This window comes from Drosophila gunungcola, unplaced genomic scaffold (assembly GCF_025200985.1).
Source record: "Drosophila gunungcola strain Sukarami unplaced genomic scaffold, Dgunungcola_SK_2 000001F, whole genome shotgun sequence".
Classification (NCBI taxonomy): Eukaryota; Metazoa; Arthropoda; class Insecta; order Diptera; family Drosophilidae; genus Drosophila; species Drosophila gunungcola.
In genome coordinates this window covers 6,422,902-6,439,912 of record NW_026453197.1, presented here as the reverse complement: position 1 = coordinate 6,439,912, position 17,011 = coordinate 6,422,902, and the positions used below count along the sequence as shown (strand labels likewise).

General features: G+C 38.2%; 1 protein-coding gene across 1 annotated transcript; it reads right to left on the bottom strand.

The window, feature by feature from the left end:
- Positions 1–8,610: 8,610 nt before the first annotated feature.
- On the bottom strand, positions 8,611–13,446 carry LOC128261798 (uncharacterized protein K02A2.6-like). The gene is made up of 2 exons (XM_052995662.1): positions 13,137–13,446; positions 8,611–12,773 (listed from the first exon to the last, which is right to left on the bottom strand). Exon 2 carries the CDS (start codon positions 12,763–12,765, stop codon positions 8,716–8,718), a length of 4,050 nt encoding a protein of 1,349 aa, XP_052851622.1. The 5' UTR covers positions 12,766–12,773; positions 13,137–13,446; the 3' UTR covers positions 8,611–8,715.
- Positions 13,447–17,011: the final 3,565 nt, after the last annotated feature.

Sequence of the window (17,011 nt, the reverse complement as noted above, 5' to 3'; positions counted from 1 at the left end):
TTGGTTTTTTGCCTTGCACATCGGTAGGTAGTAGCGTATAGCCGTAAGCAGCATATTGAAATTTCGGGCACTCGTTTCCTTTTCCGTCGCAGTGCACACTTTTTGGGGCATGCAAAATTAACGCGCGACTCAGGCAAAATAAAATGCCCCTCTTTTTTCATAATACCTTTTGCGTTTACCCTGGTTTCCGGCTATTATTGTTTTTTGTTTTAACAACTTTGGCATTTCGTTGGTGGATTTTATATGGGTATTATGCTATGAATCGGTTGCACGGAAAAAAGTCATCGTAAAGGTGAAAATGTACCTGGAAATTAAAACAATCGATGGCAGGAGCTTTGGAAAACATACTGAGTGGGGTAAGTAAGATTAACCCACATTAAAAACTGAGATTAAATCTAAGTTAATTAAAAGTCATTTAACAGGACAATTAAACAAACAAAGGGTAAACAAGTAAATATTAAAATAGTACAAATATTTATTGCAAAATGTATTAATACTGAAATGTTTCAGAATTACCAAAAAAAGTTTTAAACCCAGCTGAACAATCAAATTTCCCATTTTTCCTTATTTACAAATGATACTGATGTTAGTTAATCGTTTGTAGAAAAAAATATGAATAGCTATTAAAACAAATCAAAACATGAACACCCATGTTTCACATGATTGCTTTATCCTGCCAATCTGCTTGTTTGCATAAGGAATCCTCGCAGCTCAAATAAAGAACAATTTGCATGTTCAAGTGAATCATTCTCGCATTTGCCTTTTAGTTACAAATAAAGGTTCGAATGCAATTTGCAGAACATTTGATTTAAATGCCTGACCTCTCTCGACAAAGAATCGAATTTTCCACCTTCTATTGCCAGAATTTATGATTTTCACAATCGTGTTTTTGTCTTCCGCTCGCTTGTTGCACTTTGTGGAAATCGGGCGTTGCACAAGGGTCTAGGTTTGAATTTATTCAATTGTAAATTGGTTGGCCTAATTGAAATTTCAACTGCAGCACAAGCGGGCCAGCAAAACGAATGCAGATTTGATTTGCGTGTGGTTTTTGATTCGCCACGGCAATGGTAATAAAAATTAAAAAATTCCTTGCCGCATGCGGAGTGTTAATTGAATTTGATAATGGATAAAGAAATAACCTAAAACAAGGCAACAAAAAAAGAAAGGGTTCTATGTTGTCCTATGCTGTGCTGCTTACCATATGCAAATAATTCAACGTTGTCCTCGCATTTTCATATTACATAATTAGCGTTTTCTCACAGCTCCTCTTTTTTTTTGTCCTTTACCCGCTTGTCTGCCTGAATAAATTGCAAAATGCGTAGCATACTTCTGTGCGCTTGGCTCGACGCTTTGCGCTTTTTGATTTCCGCCCTTCCACTCTGTCCCGCTCTTATGCAAATTGTTGTAATTACTACAATTCGGTTGAGCATTTTTATGGCCAAAACGGAAAGGCAGCAAAAACACAAAAAACCAAAAAAAAAAAAAAAGAAAAATACAAAATGTATGCGGAAATATTTGTGCGCTAATTGCGTGGCCTGAAAGAGGAAAAAGAAGCCAAAAGCCCGGCCAGGATCTGTGTGCTTAAGCATTTTACGCTCATCAAAGGCGTCGCTTGCCATTAGCGCCATTAATAAACACTCGTTAGCTGCTAGACAGGAGCGGAGGAGTCGGAGTCCGCAGTCCGGAGTTCGGAGTTCGGAGTCGGAGCCAAGACCAAAACGAGAACCAGAACCTCTCGAATGTGTTGCTGATAATTAGAATTAGCTCACAATTAGCAGAGCCCGGCAAGGATGATGGCTGGTTGGATGGCTGAGCGATGCCAGGTTGTACGGCCATAAGCTTATTAGTTGCCGCTCATTTTTAATATATATATATATATACATTTTTTTTTGCGATAATAAGCAGCTTGGTCTTAAAAAATCCTTGGAAGCAAAATGAACGCTCCTCCAGACAAGTACACTGTTGAAAATGTCTTTTCATCAATCATCTAAAAATAACATTTTACTATTCAAAAGTATACTTGTTAAATAAGTTGCATAAAAACAATAAAATAACTTGAAACATATTTAAAAAAAAAACAAAAATTTGTAAAGATACATATATTTTAATTGAACACATCTAATACAAATATTAAAAAATAAAATTAAATAAACATTATGATAATAATGATATATGGAGTGAATTTGATACAAATATGAAATGGAAAGCGGCGAAATTGAGAAAAACAAATAGGCAATTTTATTTTTTTAATTCTAACTGCATATAAACCCTTAGCTCTGCCTCAGTTATTTGAAGATAATCTATTCTCAGGGTTCTTCTTAAATAAATTAGTAATACAAGAAAATTTTTCTCTAAAATCAGGACATCCCACACGCAATGATATATAATTTTCTTGAGTGCCTTTCTCTCGTCTCATCGAGCGTTAAGCCAACACAATAGCAAACACCTGCGGACAAAAGCTGCTTACGGAAATGCATAGCCAGGAAAAACTTAAAGGCGCAGGGGGGTCGGAAAAGTGGGAAGGGCCCAACAAGAGTTATTACATTTTAGCTTTTCCTCAGCTCGTTCGTCTTGCGTTTGTGCTTTCATGTGCTGCAACTTTAGCTGCATTTTAATAAATATGCAATCTAAAAACGCTTTCCACACAAACACAAGCCGCAATAACCACAGGGGCTTCTTTTCCTTGGTTTTTCCAGGGCTGCCAATGCCAAGACTAAAGGCGTTAATTGCGTTCTCCCAGAGACGCAAAACGCTCAAGAGCGGCCAATAGAAGGCGAGACGACAGCCACATTATGTTGGATACGTTCGAGCCGGGCCTTAATGGCATGAAAAGCGGGTCGAAAGGGGGCGGCGGCGGCGGCTGCATTGGTTACAGTTGCCACATTTTTAATTAGCGCTCTTAAAAGCTCATTGAATGGTTGCAAAAAAAAAAAAAAAAACCAAAAGGAGGAAGAAAAACCCAACAAGCTGTCAGTCAGTTGTGTATGTACGTGAGTGTGTGCGGTGGCATTACCGCATAATATGAGAGTGAATGCATTGCCCCATAATGAAGAACTAACGAAAGGTCAAAAACCGGCATACTCTTATTGCCTTAAGTTTCCTAATTATGTAACAGAAAACATTAAATGTTTCAAAATCACAACATCTTTTCTCAGGCACATAAACATTTTTATAAATATAAATTATACACATATATTTCTTTGAAAATTGCAATATGTAGGTACACATATATATTTTGAGTATCAGTTTGTTTTTTATCCAATATTTTTAAACATCCATTTAAAAAAATGACCTGCTTAATTACAAACATAATAACTTCGAGCTTTTTGTTCTCGACAACAAAGTACGCCTTAGTAGTGTAGTATAGGTGACCAGAATATCATAATTTAAATCAATTTTCTGTCACATAAAAATGTATATTCCCAGTTCTAACAATGATCTTCTGGGTCTTTGTGCTGCATAAACAAAGACCAATTTCCATTTAATTTTTCAGCTTTAATCGCTATACAAAAAATTAATATATTAATAATAAAAAGGTATATAACTGTTATTATTGTTATAGAACTTATTATAAAATAGAACTTAAAAGTTCATATTAAAAAACGAATGTTAATCTTTCCCTTTTTTACTTCCAAATGCCATTTCATTTCTTTTGTTTAAAGTGCCCTCAAAAGTAAATGCTTCTCCTTTTTTTTGCACACCATGCGGTAAAACGGCTTATTGGCCAAGAACTTTTTTTTTAAATCTTTTTTATAATTTTGCCAGGCACTTAATTATATTTAACTACAAAATGTAGATCTAGGTCAAATAATTCCAGACAAATAAAATTCTGTCCTGCCACGCAGGTTCCATCATATAATGCTAATACCCAACCGGGCACCAACAAGTGGAAGATTCAAATAGACCACATCTCCGGCCAGATCTGGAAGTGGGAGGAGGGGGAGAAGGGGGAAAGGGGGGGGGCCATAATGGCAGGTGGATTCTTCCTGAATTGCGGCACTGAAATGCATAGAGAATTAGCCGGAGATGAGCGGTTGGCTGAAGGACGCAGCGCAGTTGGGGCACGTGTAAAAAGGTGGCCAGATGCTGCCGTTCACTGGGAAAAGCCAACCCAAATTGCTGGTAAGCCTCACACCACCCAACCCTGGCCACCCCTCCCCTCCCCTCCCCTCCCCACAATTCGCTACCGCACACACATCGTTAGGTTGCAGCTTAAAAGCGAAATGCAACATTTATGGTTAAGCTGCCGAAATGGCCGCCATTGCAGACAGGGAGGGGATGAGTGGCATACAACTTGGCGCGTTGATTGCTGCGGCCACACTTCCGGAGCGCCGCTTCCAGACAGAGATTGAGCATGTTGGGGCGATAATTGATGGCCGAGGGTCCAGGTCCAGGTAAATATTCAACGACTCTCGACCATTGCACAACCAATTAGCTGGAGAGCGGTGGGGATTCGATGGCGGAGAGATAGCCTCGTACAGGATGGATTTGTAAGAACAATGAAACCTTATTTCTACGCCTCAAGAAAATCCGTAGAATGGATCTATTTTTATATTAACATACATTAAGCTTATTTTTAATACACACTTTGTTAATTTATATTAACATATTAACTTCAAAAAGCAGTCTGTTAAAGTTAAAGATGTACGAAAAACATATTAACATGTTATTGTAATATAAATATAGTAGAACTCTTCATTGGAAATATATACGTTTTACAAAATTGTACAGAAATGTGTAAAGTATCGTTTTGTTTAAGTACGTATTAATGTCTCTTGTGGAAAATTGGTGTCCTGTAATATTTTACCGCCAACGTATGCTTTGCATTCAAAAATAATATAATTAAGAAGGTATTTAGTTGTTACTATTTTACATTTTCTTTTATAAGATGAACTTGTGTCAATTTTAGTATCATATGATTCCAAATGTGTGTCATAAGTGCAATTTAATATTTTAAATATGTTCACCAAACGTACTTTTGTATACTAGAATTAATAAATGCTTAATTTTGCTTTTGTCCTTTCTTCTTGGTAGACCTTTATTTAGAGAGTAAAAAAACACCAAGAGAAGTATTAGGTATTCCATGGGGGCCTTTATGGATAAGAATGTTGGAAATCTGAATGATCTGGATTACCTATAAAAGGATTTTTATAGGTATATTATATTTAGCAAGCTTTGCAACGCCGTTTGCATATGTATATTATATATGTAAATCTTAAATAAAATAAGAGAAATAGTAAAATTCAAATGCAAGTGATGAAATACAAATTTTAAAAACGACAAGACAAGTTTCCAATCTTCTTCTCTTCTCGTAAAGTGTTCAGCATATCTATTAAATTGGTATCTCACCTGGGGGAAGAACGACACCGAAGACTCCAATTAAAATCAATTTTCATTTAAATTATCAGCTCACCACTAAGCATCGTACTCCTTGGTGGCCACACCCACATCAAAGGAGAAGCCCGATGATGTTTATTGTTTTTCACTTTTTATGCACTTCACTGAACTTTGACTTGTACTTATGTGTGTGTGTGTGTGTGGGTGTGTGTGTGTGTAGAAAACCAGGATGCTGGCGGGGAACTGTCGACTTCAACTGAACTGTAGATAATCCCCTAACAACAGCAGTTAACAGGCAACGATTACTTGGCAACAAGTCAATTACGACTCAACTGGAGTCGAATCCGAGCTGGCCGAGAACGGTTCTTAAGCCGCCCATCCACATCCAGCAGCCTGGTTGCAGCAATAACCGACTTGGACGACTTGGACTTGGGAGAACAATAAATTCCTTGACCGGCCAGGCCAGTCCAGGCCACTCCCGACTCCGTTCCCCCAAAAGCTCAGGAATCCCCTTTAATGCGCTAACTAATTGACCGGCGCCATACGGGCAGGGGCAGGATAAGGGGGGCGGTAGGCGGGGCTGGACTCCGGACTCGAGCGGTTGGCAGCGTTATCGACAAGTGGGAATCGCCTGTAATCTGCCAGGAGGGTAGTTTCCCGCCAGAGCCACTAAAAACTACACGGAGAGAAAATGCATGGCAAGTCCAAATATTTTCACTTTGAAATATATAAGGACCGAGGGGCGTTTTGTTTAAATAAAAGTGTGTTTCACTTTAAATTTTTTATTAAATTTGGATCAAGCAATTAAATATGTTAATAATTACATTACCATTTTTATAGTGATTTTAAGTGCGATTATATTAAGGAATGTTACATTCAAGCATTTTAATATTGTATTTTATTATGCCGTTTTTTTCTGGGTGTAAGACTGCTAAAAAGGGTAAAAAGAAATTGAAAAGGGTATGCATTATTCATTCATTTGCGTTTAAAAAAATTCAATTATTACTAAAATAACAGTGTAAACAAAATTTTTTTGTTTTTCTTTTTGCAGATTAATTGATAATTATTAATAATATAATATTAGAACGAAAAGAAAAATTTAGAATTGCTTAATCCTAAAGAATATTAAAGTTTCAACTTATGCTTAAAATCATGTAGTTTATTTTCGAGATATTGAAGTTAATAATACCATTATCTTTTCTGAGGGTAATAAGAGCTTCGATAATGCCGCCATCGAAAACCAACTTGCTTAGCACAAATTACTTTTGGCGAAATTTTTACAACACTTTTATTGCCTGTCGAATGGAAGTGAGAAAAGGAGGCGGAGGTCAAGATTTGGCTGGCTTTGCGATTTCAGTTATGCGGTTTCAAAATTCAATTAAAAGCCAACAAACACTTTTCTTGTCGTCTTAAGCTCCTCCCTCCTATCGTTCTCCACGTTTCCCAGACTCTGGTGTGCTGAATTCACCAAGATAAGGCTGAAATAATTGAAATAAAAGGAGAAATGGTGAATCGAGTGAATAAACTCTCAAAGAAAGTGGTTTCAGGTCTGCCGATGGGTCTTATCAGTCCGAAACCCTTGCCAAAAATTAAGTAACAACTTAAGATGGCAGTGGCTCAAGTTCGATTGAGCTAGCTTATATTCAAACAAAAAAGTGCAAAAACACTTTTTGATTTCTTATTTTTAGCTGCAACATTAAGATAAGATAAGCCAATTTATTGGTTTCGTTACAGTCAATAAACAAATGTACAAACTTAAGGCAGTTTTATAAACACCTTATTATGGTAATGCAGATTATTGTTTAATTTAAAGTTGCTTTTAAATTTATAATTAAATATGTATCTTGTACATATATTAATTTATCCATGTTTATAAACAAAAAGAAAATACAATGCAAGAACCATCCCTTCGACTGAGGTATTTAATATTGTTATATTTTGCATCACGTGCGGAAAATTTGTCTGGCAAATGTTCGGCTAGAAATCATTCAGGCGGCAGCAAATAAACAGACAGAAAAACAATGCGGCAAATGCCGAGCAGAGACAGATTTTAGGGAGAAAAAAGGGGGCTTGAAAGGAATCGAGCCGGCAGAGGAGTTGAGCCCACTCGCTTGGCTGCATTTGCATATTTTGTTGCGAATTGCTCGACTGCCTGCTAATAGGAAAATGCGACACATAGGCCAGCGAACTGAGCAGGGGCGAACTCAGGGTCTTTTAAGGGGGCTTAAAATAATTTTATTTTATTTTTTAATTTTAATTTAATTTTTTCATATTAGTACGAGATTTGAGTACCTACATACATTTATAAATAAAAGGAATATATTATGACTTTTGCCTGAAAGAAATCCATTTTATATCGAGTTACAAATGGGTTTCCATTTTTGAAAGGGTAGTAAGGGAAAACATTTGTTTTTTAATATTGTCTTAGCTTCTAAAAACATTAAACATATTTAAAATTAATGATGCTTTACTAATTTATGTAAAAGTTTAAAAACAAATCACGAAAATAGGATCAAAAGGCATAAGCCTCACCGTCAGATGGCGCCCGCATCTTCATTGGCGCCATCTGTTGGAGGAAAACTTATATTGAGATTGGATTAGAAGCTGTCCATATATTACGTCATCAGGATTCTCCCGAATTTTGACTGAAAATTAAAAATTGAAATCATAAATAATTTCCATATTATTTGGATGACAGCCGCCGAAAGTTGACGCATTCGGCCCTGGATGAATTCTGGGGAGAGGGCATATAGTGCAACAGAGAGGGCAGATGGAGTTTGCGTGTCGGCACGTGTTTGTTTTGCATGTCTAATGCGCTCTGAACGTCGCTGCAGCAGGGATGTTTGTATGTATGTCAAATGCTTAATCAGCCGCACTTACACTTGCACATGCCCTCACGCCGATCCTTCTCTCTCTCTCTCTCTCTCTCTCTCTCTCACTGTCCTCAACACACACAAAAACAACACAGAAAGAATGCAAAGTAGACACAAACAAAGAAAACGAGCAAGGCGAGCATGCATAAATATTTCAATAGCATACTTTTCGACTACGTGCTCAAAGTCCAACTCCAGATGCAGATCCGAGCCTAACAGAAATCTCTGCCTGTGTGTTTGTTCGTGCACGAACAGCAGCGGCAAGAAAAGTGGCACCCAAAATTTTAATTAAATATCTCAAGACACTAGGTTTAGTTCTTAATCATATTGAGAATAATTTGTTAATAATTTTTAAATTAACAGTTGTAAAGACCACGATCTCCCACTGAATGAAAAACACTTTATATCAACTGATAAGTATATTCTTTATTGACCGTCTGCTCTGGTCGGTGACTCTGGAACTAATAAAGGCGTTGCCAACGGATTGGCCAAGTACCAGCCAAACCTACTGTGGAGATAGGGAGAGAACATTACTCTTCTCCTTAGCGTCGCTCTCTGCTGATACAGGTCGCCACACCCCTTCCTTTTTCTTTAGTCGGAGTCTCAGGTCCTCGTTTGGTATATGCTGCTTACTAGACATCGAATCCTCCTGTCCCGTTAAAGCATAGAATTTCGAGACATCCTGTGAGCTTAAAGTCTCTGGTGTTGGCTGTAAAGATATCGAAGTTGAAGGAAAGGAGTCGGCGTCGACGTCCACCGGATTTTTCGACATAGACGATTTAGTCTCTACTATCTTTTTTAAATGACCAACGTTTCTGGTGTACGTCTTACCACCCCCGAGTATCTGGACAACATTTCCTTCTCGCTTAGTAACCTCATAAGTGGTCGTATCAAATGTAGGTGTCAATTTGTGTGGGAATACTACGTTCTTTAAAAGTACTTTGTCGCCAATTCGAATATCCAAGTTTCCCGCGTTCCTGGATTTGTCTGCATACTGTTTCCCTTTTTCTTTTTCCAGCAGATCCCTGTCTTTTTCCTCTGAGTCTGCCATCACGCCAACAAGATCCTGGATGCTAGGAATTTTATCCCTTATCACCCTGTTGAACATTAGTTCCGTCGGTGGAGCGCCTGTGGTACCGTGTGGAGTAACATTGTACATCAATACGAATTTCTGGATTTCTTTTTTGTAGCTGTCGTTATTCGCGTGAGCTATCTTCAAACGTTTCACAAGAGATCGGTTCATGTTCTCTACTTCGCCGTTCGCCTGGGGCCAGTAGGGAGGTGTAGGCATTAACCTAATTCCGTTTGTGTGGCAAAAACTTTTGAACTCAGCGCTTACAAATTGCCTACCATTATCAGTCGTTAGCGTCTCTGGAAATCCTAGCCGTGAAAATATCTCCTCCATCTCATCAATAATTATTTTGGATGATATAGATCTGATTATTTTGAATTCTATATACCTTGAGTAATAATCTATGAGGACTAATATATTCTCACCGTTAGATAATGGTCCCAAAAGATCAGTCGCTAGACATTTCCAGGGTCCATCCGGAAACGGGTGTCGTTGCATCGGAGCAGGCCTTGATGGCATTGACACTATAAGACAATCTCGGCACGCCTTAACGCATTGTTCAGCATCTTTGTCCAAACATGGCCACCAAACCTTTGAACGCAATCTTCGTTTCATGGCACTTATTCCGGGATGCCCTTCGTGAGCAAGGTTAAGGATTACCCCTCGTAGTTTTCGTGGAATTACTAACCGGGTGCCTCGAAGTAGGATATCACCGACTATAGACAGTTCCAACCGAAACGGGTAATACGGGCTTGACAAATTCGCTTTCCATGAGTCTTGATTAAGACACGTCATTGCATCCACCATCTCCTCATCTAAGACACTCATTTCTCTGACTTCAGATATGGAGATGGATTTAGGTATGGATGTTGATAGTACGCGAAAAATATGCTCCTCTCCAGCCCAGTCGTAAGGTTCTGCATCAGTATGTTGGCACAGTCTTGACAGCGAGTCAGCAATATTTTCTTTTCCCGTTTTATAAATAACATGAAAACGGTAAGATTGTAGCCTCAGCAACCACCTTTCAATTCTAGCCGGGGGTCGCGATGTTGGTTTAAAGGTCGTTTCTAACGGCTTGTGATCAGTTATTAAGTCAAATTTTAAACCAGCCAAATAAAAATAAAATTTTTCCACACCCCACACTAACGCCAGGCTTTCCTTTTCGGTTTGCGAATATCTCTTTTCTACCGGTGAAAGACTCTTGCTGGCAAATGATATTATTCGTGGGCTGTTAGATTTGTCAAACTGTACTAAAACAGCACCAAGAGCCACCGGACTAGCATCCGCAATTAAACAGGTTTTGTCTTTAGGGTTAAAGTATGAGAGTTTTGGTACTGCCGCAATTTTTTCTTTTAATATTTTAAATGCTTCATCCTGCTCTTTACCCCAAGCAAATGGTTCATGACTCTTTAGTAATTTCCTTAATGGCTCAGTACTGTCTGCCAAGTCAACCACAAATTTAGCCACGTATGTAGCTAGACCAAGGAAACTGCGTATTTCTTCTTTATTTTTGGGAGCTCTGAACTCAGTAATAACCTTAACTTTTTCTGGGTCAACTTCGATCCCTTGATCGGACAAAATGTGGCCTAAAAATTTTAATTTCTGAGCTCTTAGTGTACATTTCCTTTCGTTCAGCAAGACATTATTATTTTCCAAAATTGTCCTTACCATTTTTAGAGCTGCGTCATGTTCTTCCATATTGCTCCCAAAGACTATTATGTCGTCAATGTAGTTTAAGGCATTTTGACAAGGAGATAAGAGTTTTTCCATCAACCTTTGGAATATTTCAGGTGCCGAGTTCACCCCAAACATTAAGCGTTTGTATCGAAATAAACCACGGTGCGTTATAAATGTTGTAATTCCTCTGCTGGATTCGGCCAATTCCAATTGATAATAGGCGTTTTTTAGGTCGAGCCTTGAAAAATGTTTGGCACCTCTTAGTTTAGTCATAAAATTATCAAAAGTTGGCAATGGGTAGTTTTCTCTCTGAATAGCTTTATTTGCACGCCGCATATCTATGCATAAACGAATATCACCATCATCTTTAAATGCAATAACCAAAGGTGATATCCAGGCGCTTGGGCCAGATACGGGTTCAATAATGTCCATGCTTAATGCTTCTTCGAGTTTTTTATCAATTTTTTCTTCCAACGCTGTCGGTACACGCCTAATGGGTTGTTGGATGGGAGTAATGGATTCGTCAATCGAAAGTTTGACTGAAACGTCACGCCATTTGGGAAACGGTTCAACTTTTTCAACTCTATGTACGCTTAGTCCCAGTCTTAAGACGTTGAGTTTTATAGCTGTGTCACGTCCTAATAAAGATTGTTTACTATTTTCAATAACGTAAAAAGTAGCAATCAGTTCAGAATCGTTCCGTACCGAAATCGGTGCTTCGAAAATTTGTAATACCTTGAGAAGACGGTCTGAGGCATAAGCTCTAAATTGGTTTACTGATTCTGTGCGAGCGTTAAATATGACTGCTTTTCCCTCGCGCAATTGTTGCCAATCCGAATGACTGATTAGGTTATACTTTGAGCCCGAATCAATAATCATAGCGACCGTGTGACCACTTATCTTACACCGAATCTCTTCCTCGCCGGATTGCTCAGTTGCTACTCTAAACAGGTTGGTAGACTTTGAATCGCCATACTCATTTTGAGTTTCATTACTTATTGATTGTATCCTAGTATTTCCCTGACGTCGCCGTTTTCGATCCGGTTCTTCCATACCGAAGTTTGATTTTCGTACCCTCGTACGGCATTTCTTATAAAAATGCCCAAGTCTATCGCATTTCCTGCACCTCATGTTCCTAGCGGGGCATTCCGCGCTGTTTTCCCGATGCCCTCTTCTACCACATCTTCCGCACTCCATACCCGTGTCGTGCTGTATAATTTTGTTAATGCTGCTTGCGGTAGTTGGTGCGGCCATAGACTGCGTTTGTTTGTTTACTTGCTCATCTATGCAACATGTTTTTACGACCTCCTCCAAAGTTTGCTCATTTTCAAGCAATTTCTTCTTTAAGTCTAATGGGGCCCAGACATCAATAATTTTGTCGATTAAACAGATTTCTTCGATTTGTCTCTTAGTCTCCCCAAATGAACACTTAGCGATTTGTTGGCGTAATCTAAGTAAAAACTCCGTAAAACCTTCTCCTTCCACCGGTGTCATCGATCGAAACAGGTGCCTTTCGAACGCGGAATTTCGCAGCGGTGAAAAATACTCATTTAGTTTGCTTACCAAAGGAGTAAACACGTCATTTTTAGCCTTGTCGTCGTATGGTATCAAGGCGCCGGGAATGCTATACACAACCGCCTGAAGCTGAGGTCCACCCAAGTGAAGGAGTTTATTCCTCTTTTTATATACATTTGTGATCTCCTCCGTGTCCACATATATAGTAAATGCGCGCAGCCACATTTCCCACTCCGTACGCCATAGTGCCTTGTCCATCGCCTGGCATAGAAAAGGTTTCAGCTCCGTCATAATTATTCCTGAAATTAAAACATAAATCCCAGAATAATCCTCCAACATTGGGCTTTTCTGTATTCTCATTCTTTGCTCTTATTCCATTAGGAACAGATAACTTAAGGCTTTTACTTCTTTCCTTGATCTCATTCCATTTGGAATAGGCGCTTTTTTTTTTTTTAAAAGCTCATTCCATTTGGAATTTCTTGTTCTCATTCCATTTGGAATAGACTCTTTTATTTTTTTTTTTTTTTTTGGATCTCATTCCATTTGGAATAGACTCTCTCCTCTCTTTTTTCATTTCTTTAATCCTTCCATTTGGCAAGGATTTTTCCACTCTGGCAATGCTGTGTGCCTGTGTCTTCTTCTTCTTCTTTTTTTCTACTTACATTTCTTTTGCACACTTCACGTTTGCTGATTTAATCGATTTGATTATCTTTTTCTTGCAAAAGGGTTAGCACAAACTTAATCTCCGGTTTTATCCTCGTCGCCAGTGTAAAGACCACGATCTCCCACTGAATGAAAAACACTTTATATCAACTGATAAGTATATTCTTTATTGACCGTCTGCTCTGGCTGGTGACTCTGGAACTAATAAAGGCGTTGCCAACGGATTGGCCAAGTACCAGCCAAACCTACTGTGGAGATAGGGAGAGAACATTACTCTTCTCCTTAGCGTCGCTCTCTGCTGATACAGGTCGCCACAACAGTGTATGCCAATGTCGCAAAAAATATTTTTGAATTAAAAGAAGCGAGTAATACTAAACTAATTATCTAAATATTAACTGTGAATATTTATAGTTTTTTATTTTATGCGAAATAATGGCAAAATGTTAATATGTGAAATATAATATTTGTGTATCAAAGTTCTATGCTATACGACTATTTTAATCAACACACAAAAAAAAAATTGAATTATTTATTGACTACTGTTCATAATTAAATATGCAATAAAAAGTTTCTTGCTAACTGAATTGCGCTGTAAAAGTTGCACCGGAACTGTTCGAATGCGTGCGTGTGTGTCTGCTCTACTGCGTTTTATTCAACGTGAATAATTGAAACTCTTTTGCCCTTTGACCCAGAGCCTGACAATGAAAGGCAGTAAAACTTGGATTTCGCAGTTCATCGAGCCCTTCAAGTGCAATCAGCCGAAAAAACATATTCAATTTGTTCCAAAGTTGTTAATATAAGTTATAAAATAGACAACCAATATATAACCAAAAAACAAAACAAAAAAGTGTATGGATAATGGTTTTGATAGGTTATTCCATTTAAAATTATTAAGTTAATATATATATTTCAAGAGGGCGTAAAAAATGATCGCTACTTATTTCATGTACACTTTATAATTAACTTGTGTTTGCAATTTTTAATCAACAATTTATTTATAAACTTTAAAAACTTGAACACTTGGACTACATTTCGACATTTTTTATCGGTCTAAACGGGAATCCCCTTTAAAGTAAAGCTAAGCTCTATTTCTGGGTATTTAATTGTTCTCTGAATTTAATTATCCCAGCTTCAGCTTCAGTTTCATTAGTTAAGCAGCCGTTGGCGAAAGTTTCCCAATCAGTAACAGCATCGAGTAAATCTTAAAGAAGATTTCAGCCTTGATTCGATTACTTAAACATTCTGCCAAATCCATGGCCACGACAAACAATTAAAACGCTTTGCCAGCATGACAGGTCGGCCGAGGGTCTGGGGAAAATCGGGTGCAAAAAGCGGCCACCCACAGACTCTATTAAAAATAGCAACTGGGGAAAATGCCGGGAAATTGTTGTATTTCGGGTGTTCTATGCGTGGCGGAGACAAAGTTTAGGTCTCAAAGTATTTGGAAACTCATTTTGTTTAGCAGCGATTGTTGTTGCCGTTGCTGTTGCTGTTGCTTTTTCCCGGGCTTGGCTTTTGGCGTAATTTCGTTGTCATTAAGTTGGCATTATAACAAAATGCCTTTTCAATCACTTTTGACTAAATGCACTGACTACGAGTTGGAGAGCTCCCTTTCATTCAGTCGGTCTCCCACGCCCACCCCTTCTCACCCACTCACACCGCCTCAAGGACGCGCTCCACCAAGTTTCGGCAATTTTTCGACAGGGATAAGTAAGCACAACAATGCCGGCAAGCAGAAACAGAAACAGGACCAAAGCGACGACCAGGATATGCGAGGAAACCACAAAGTTTAAAAAAAAGACATAAAAATGGTGCCTGGCACTCAAAAAAATACTTTTAGCCTGAAAAAAGTGGCAAAAAAATTTGGTAATTTCAATGACTTATCATCTTGACAATATGGATTCAAATATAAAGTCAAGATTGTTCTCAAATTATTAAATTGTTCAGCTCTTATCATATAATAATAATATAAATTGTAACAAATCTGTCGTATTTTATGTTGAGCTAGAACGGACATTTTAAACCATAATTTAAAAACAGAGATAAGTTTATATTAATATAAATCGTTTTTCACATTTTATTGTAAGCACTCCATAATTTGAGCCTTAATTTTTTATTTTATAAAGGTATGTACATTACGGTGGATTTTTTACTCTCACACTTTTAAATAGTAGATATTGGTGCAAAATAAATTTAATTAATATCAAAACAATTTTAAAAATTACGCATACGTCACGTAAGCCAGTATGAATTTAAGTACATTGTACATATTTCTCTGAGTGCCTTTTACTTTATTTTAAAGAGAAAGAAGCGTGGTTAGGGCAGCAGCAGCTCGCAGCGCAGTAAATTTCAAGCGTTTCATCAATGTCACTGTAAAAGGACTCCTCGTCCTGGCCCACGCATATCCTTTTGTATTTAAAATGTTTGCCTGCCTTCGCCTGATGAACACAGAACACAGCCAAAAGTTTCTTTTTCACTCTGTTCGCAACAATTTCATTATCTGCGGAGGGGCGGAAAACGGGCATGCAGGGGGGCGCTGAGGGGCGGTGAGGGAAAGTGAGTGATAGGGCAGTTGTTGTGTGACAGGCGACACGCCGCAGCAAGTGGCAAAGGACTTTCTCCCTCTTTCCTCTTTCCTTTTTCCTTTTTCCACTTCCATATTTGCTCCAAGATGCGAGCAAATTTTTATGCCAAAAACTTTTTATGGCATTTTTCAGAGCATACATTAAGGCGCTGATTCATGTGCGCACAGAGCACAGTGGGAACAGTATAAACTGGTCATGATTAAACAGACCTGACAAGCTTTTAAAAACAAAAATTAAATTATTATCAATAGGTAATATGTAATAAGCAATATTTTAGTATTTTTACTTTCAAACGTAATTCAAATAGCAATGCTTTTGCTGTATTACCTATTGTCGACTTCAAAAAGCCAAGGTTTTTATTGAATTTGAATCTGCAACTCTGCACTAAAGCTTTTCAGTACTTAGCGTTTTCCTCAAAGAAAATGGTATATAAAAAATATATTGGTATATAAATCGTTAAAAATAGTTTTTAAAAATGAATTAAATTTCTGTGTATTTTCTTTTTATTTGAACAAAATGGGAAGACCCAAGAATTGGCCGTGACTGCAGCCATAATGCGGCGTTAATGCGGCCAGCAGTTGGTGGTTCAATCCCTATCAAAAAAGAAAGAAAGAAAAACAGGGTGGAGAAAGAAAAGCATCCTGTGGCGAATTTGCATAGGCTTAATTTAAATTCCCTTAAACAGCAGACCGATATGTATCCGCCTATGTGTGTATGTGTGCGTGTGTGTGTGTGTGTGGGTGTGGATAAGCCCAAAAAGGACAATGATCAGCGGACCTTTTTCCATAAACGAAAACTTGGCCAAGCCGAAACCGAAACCAAAACCGAAGAAAAGCCAAAAGAAACGTGGAAAATCAGAGAAAACATGGCAAAAGGTTGCACCCTTAAGTTTGGCAAATAACTGCAGGCGAGCTGGAAAAACTCACACATACAAGAAAGGGATATAACAGGGGACACTGGAGACCTTCAAGCGGCGACATAACAAAATCAAAAGGATTTTGCGTATAAGTTGCAAATTAAGTTGCCCTCATCGTTGTTTCCACGCCCCTTTTCCCTATTCCATTTGTTCATGTCCTTGTTGCGCCTCGCTTTTCCATCCCATCCCGGGTTTTCCGTTGCGTTTCCAACTTCATCATCTTATGTGCTTATGATATCCTTTGGCCCTGCGGCTAAAAAACAACTCCCAGAAACAACAATAACAAGCAGTGAAACATGTCCTTGGCCCCGGCACACGCTTCCTATTTGGGTTAAACTTGTCAGCGATTGCGGTGAGTTGGGGGCATGGGTTA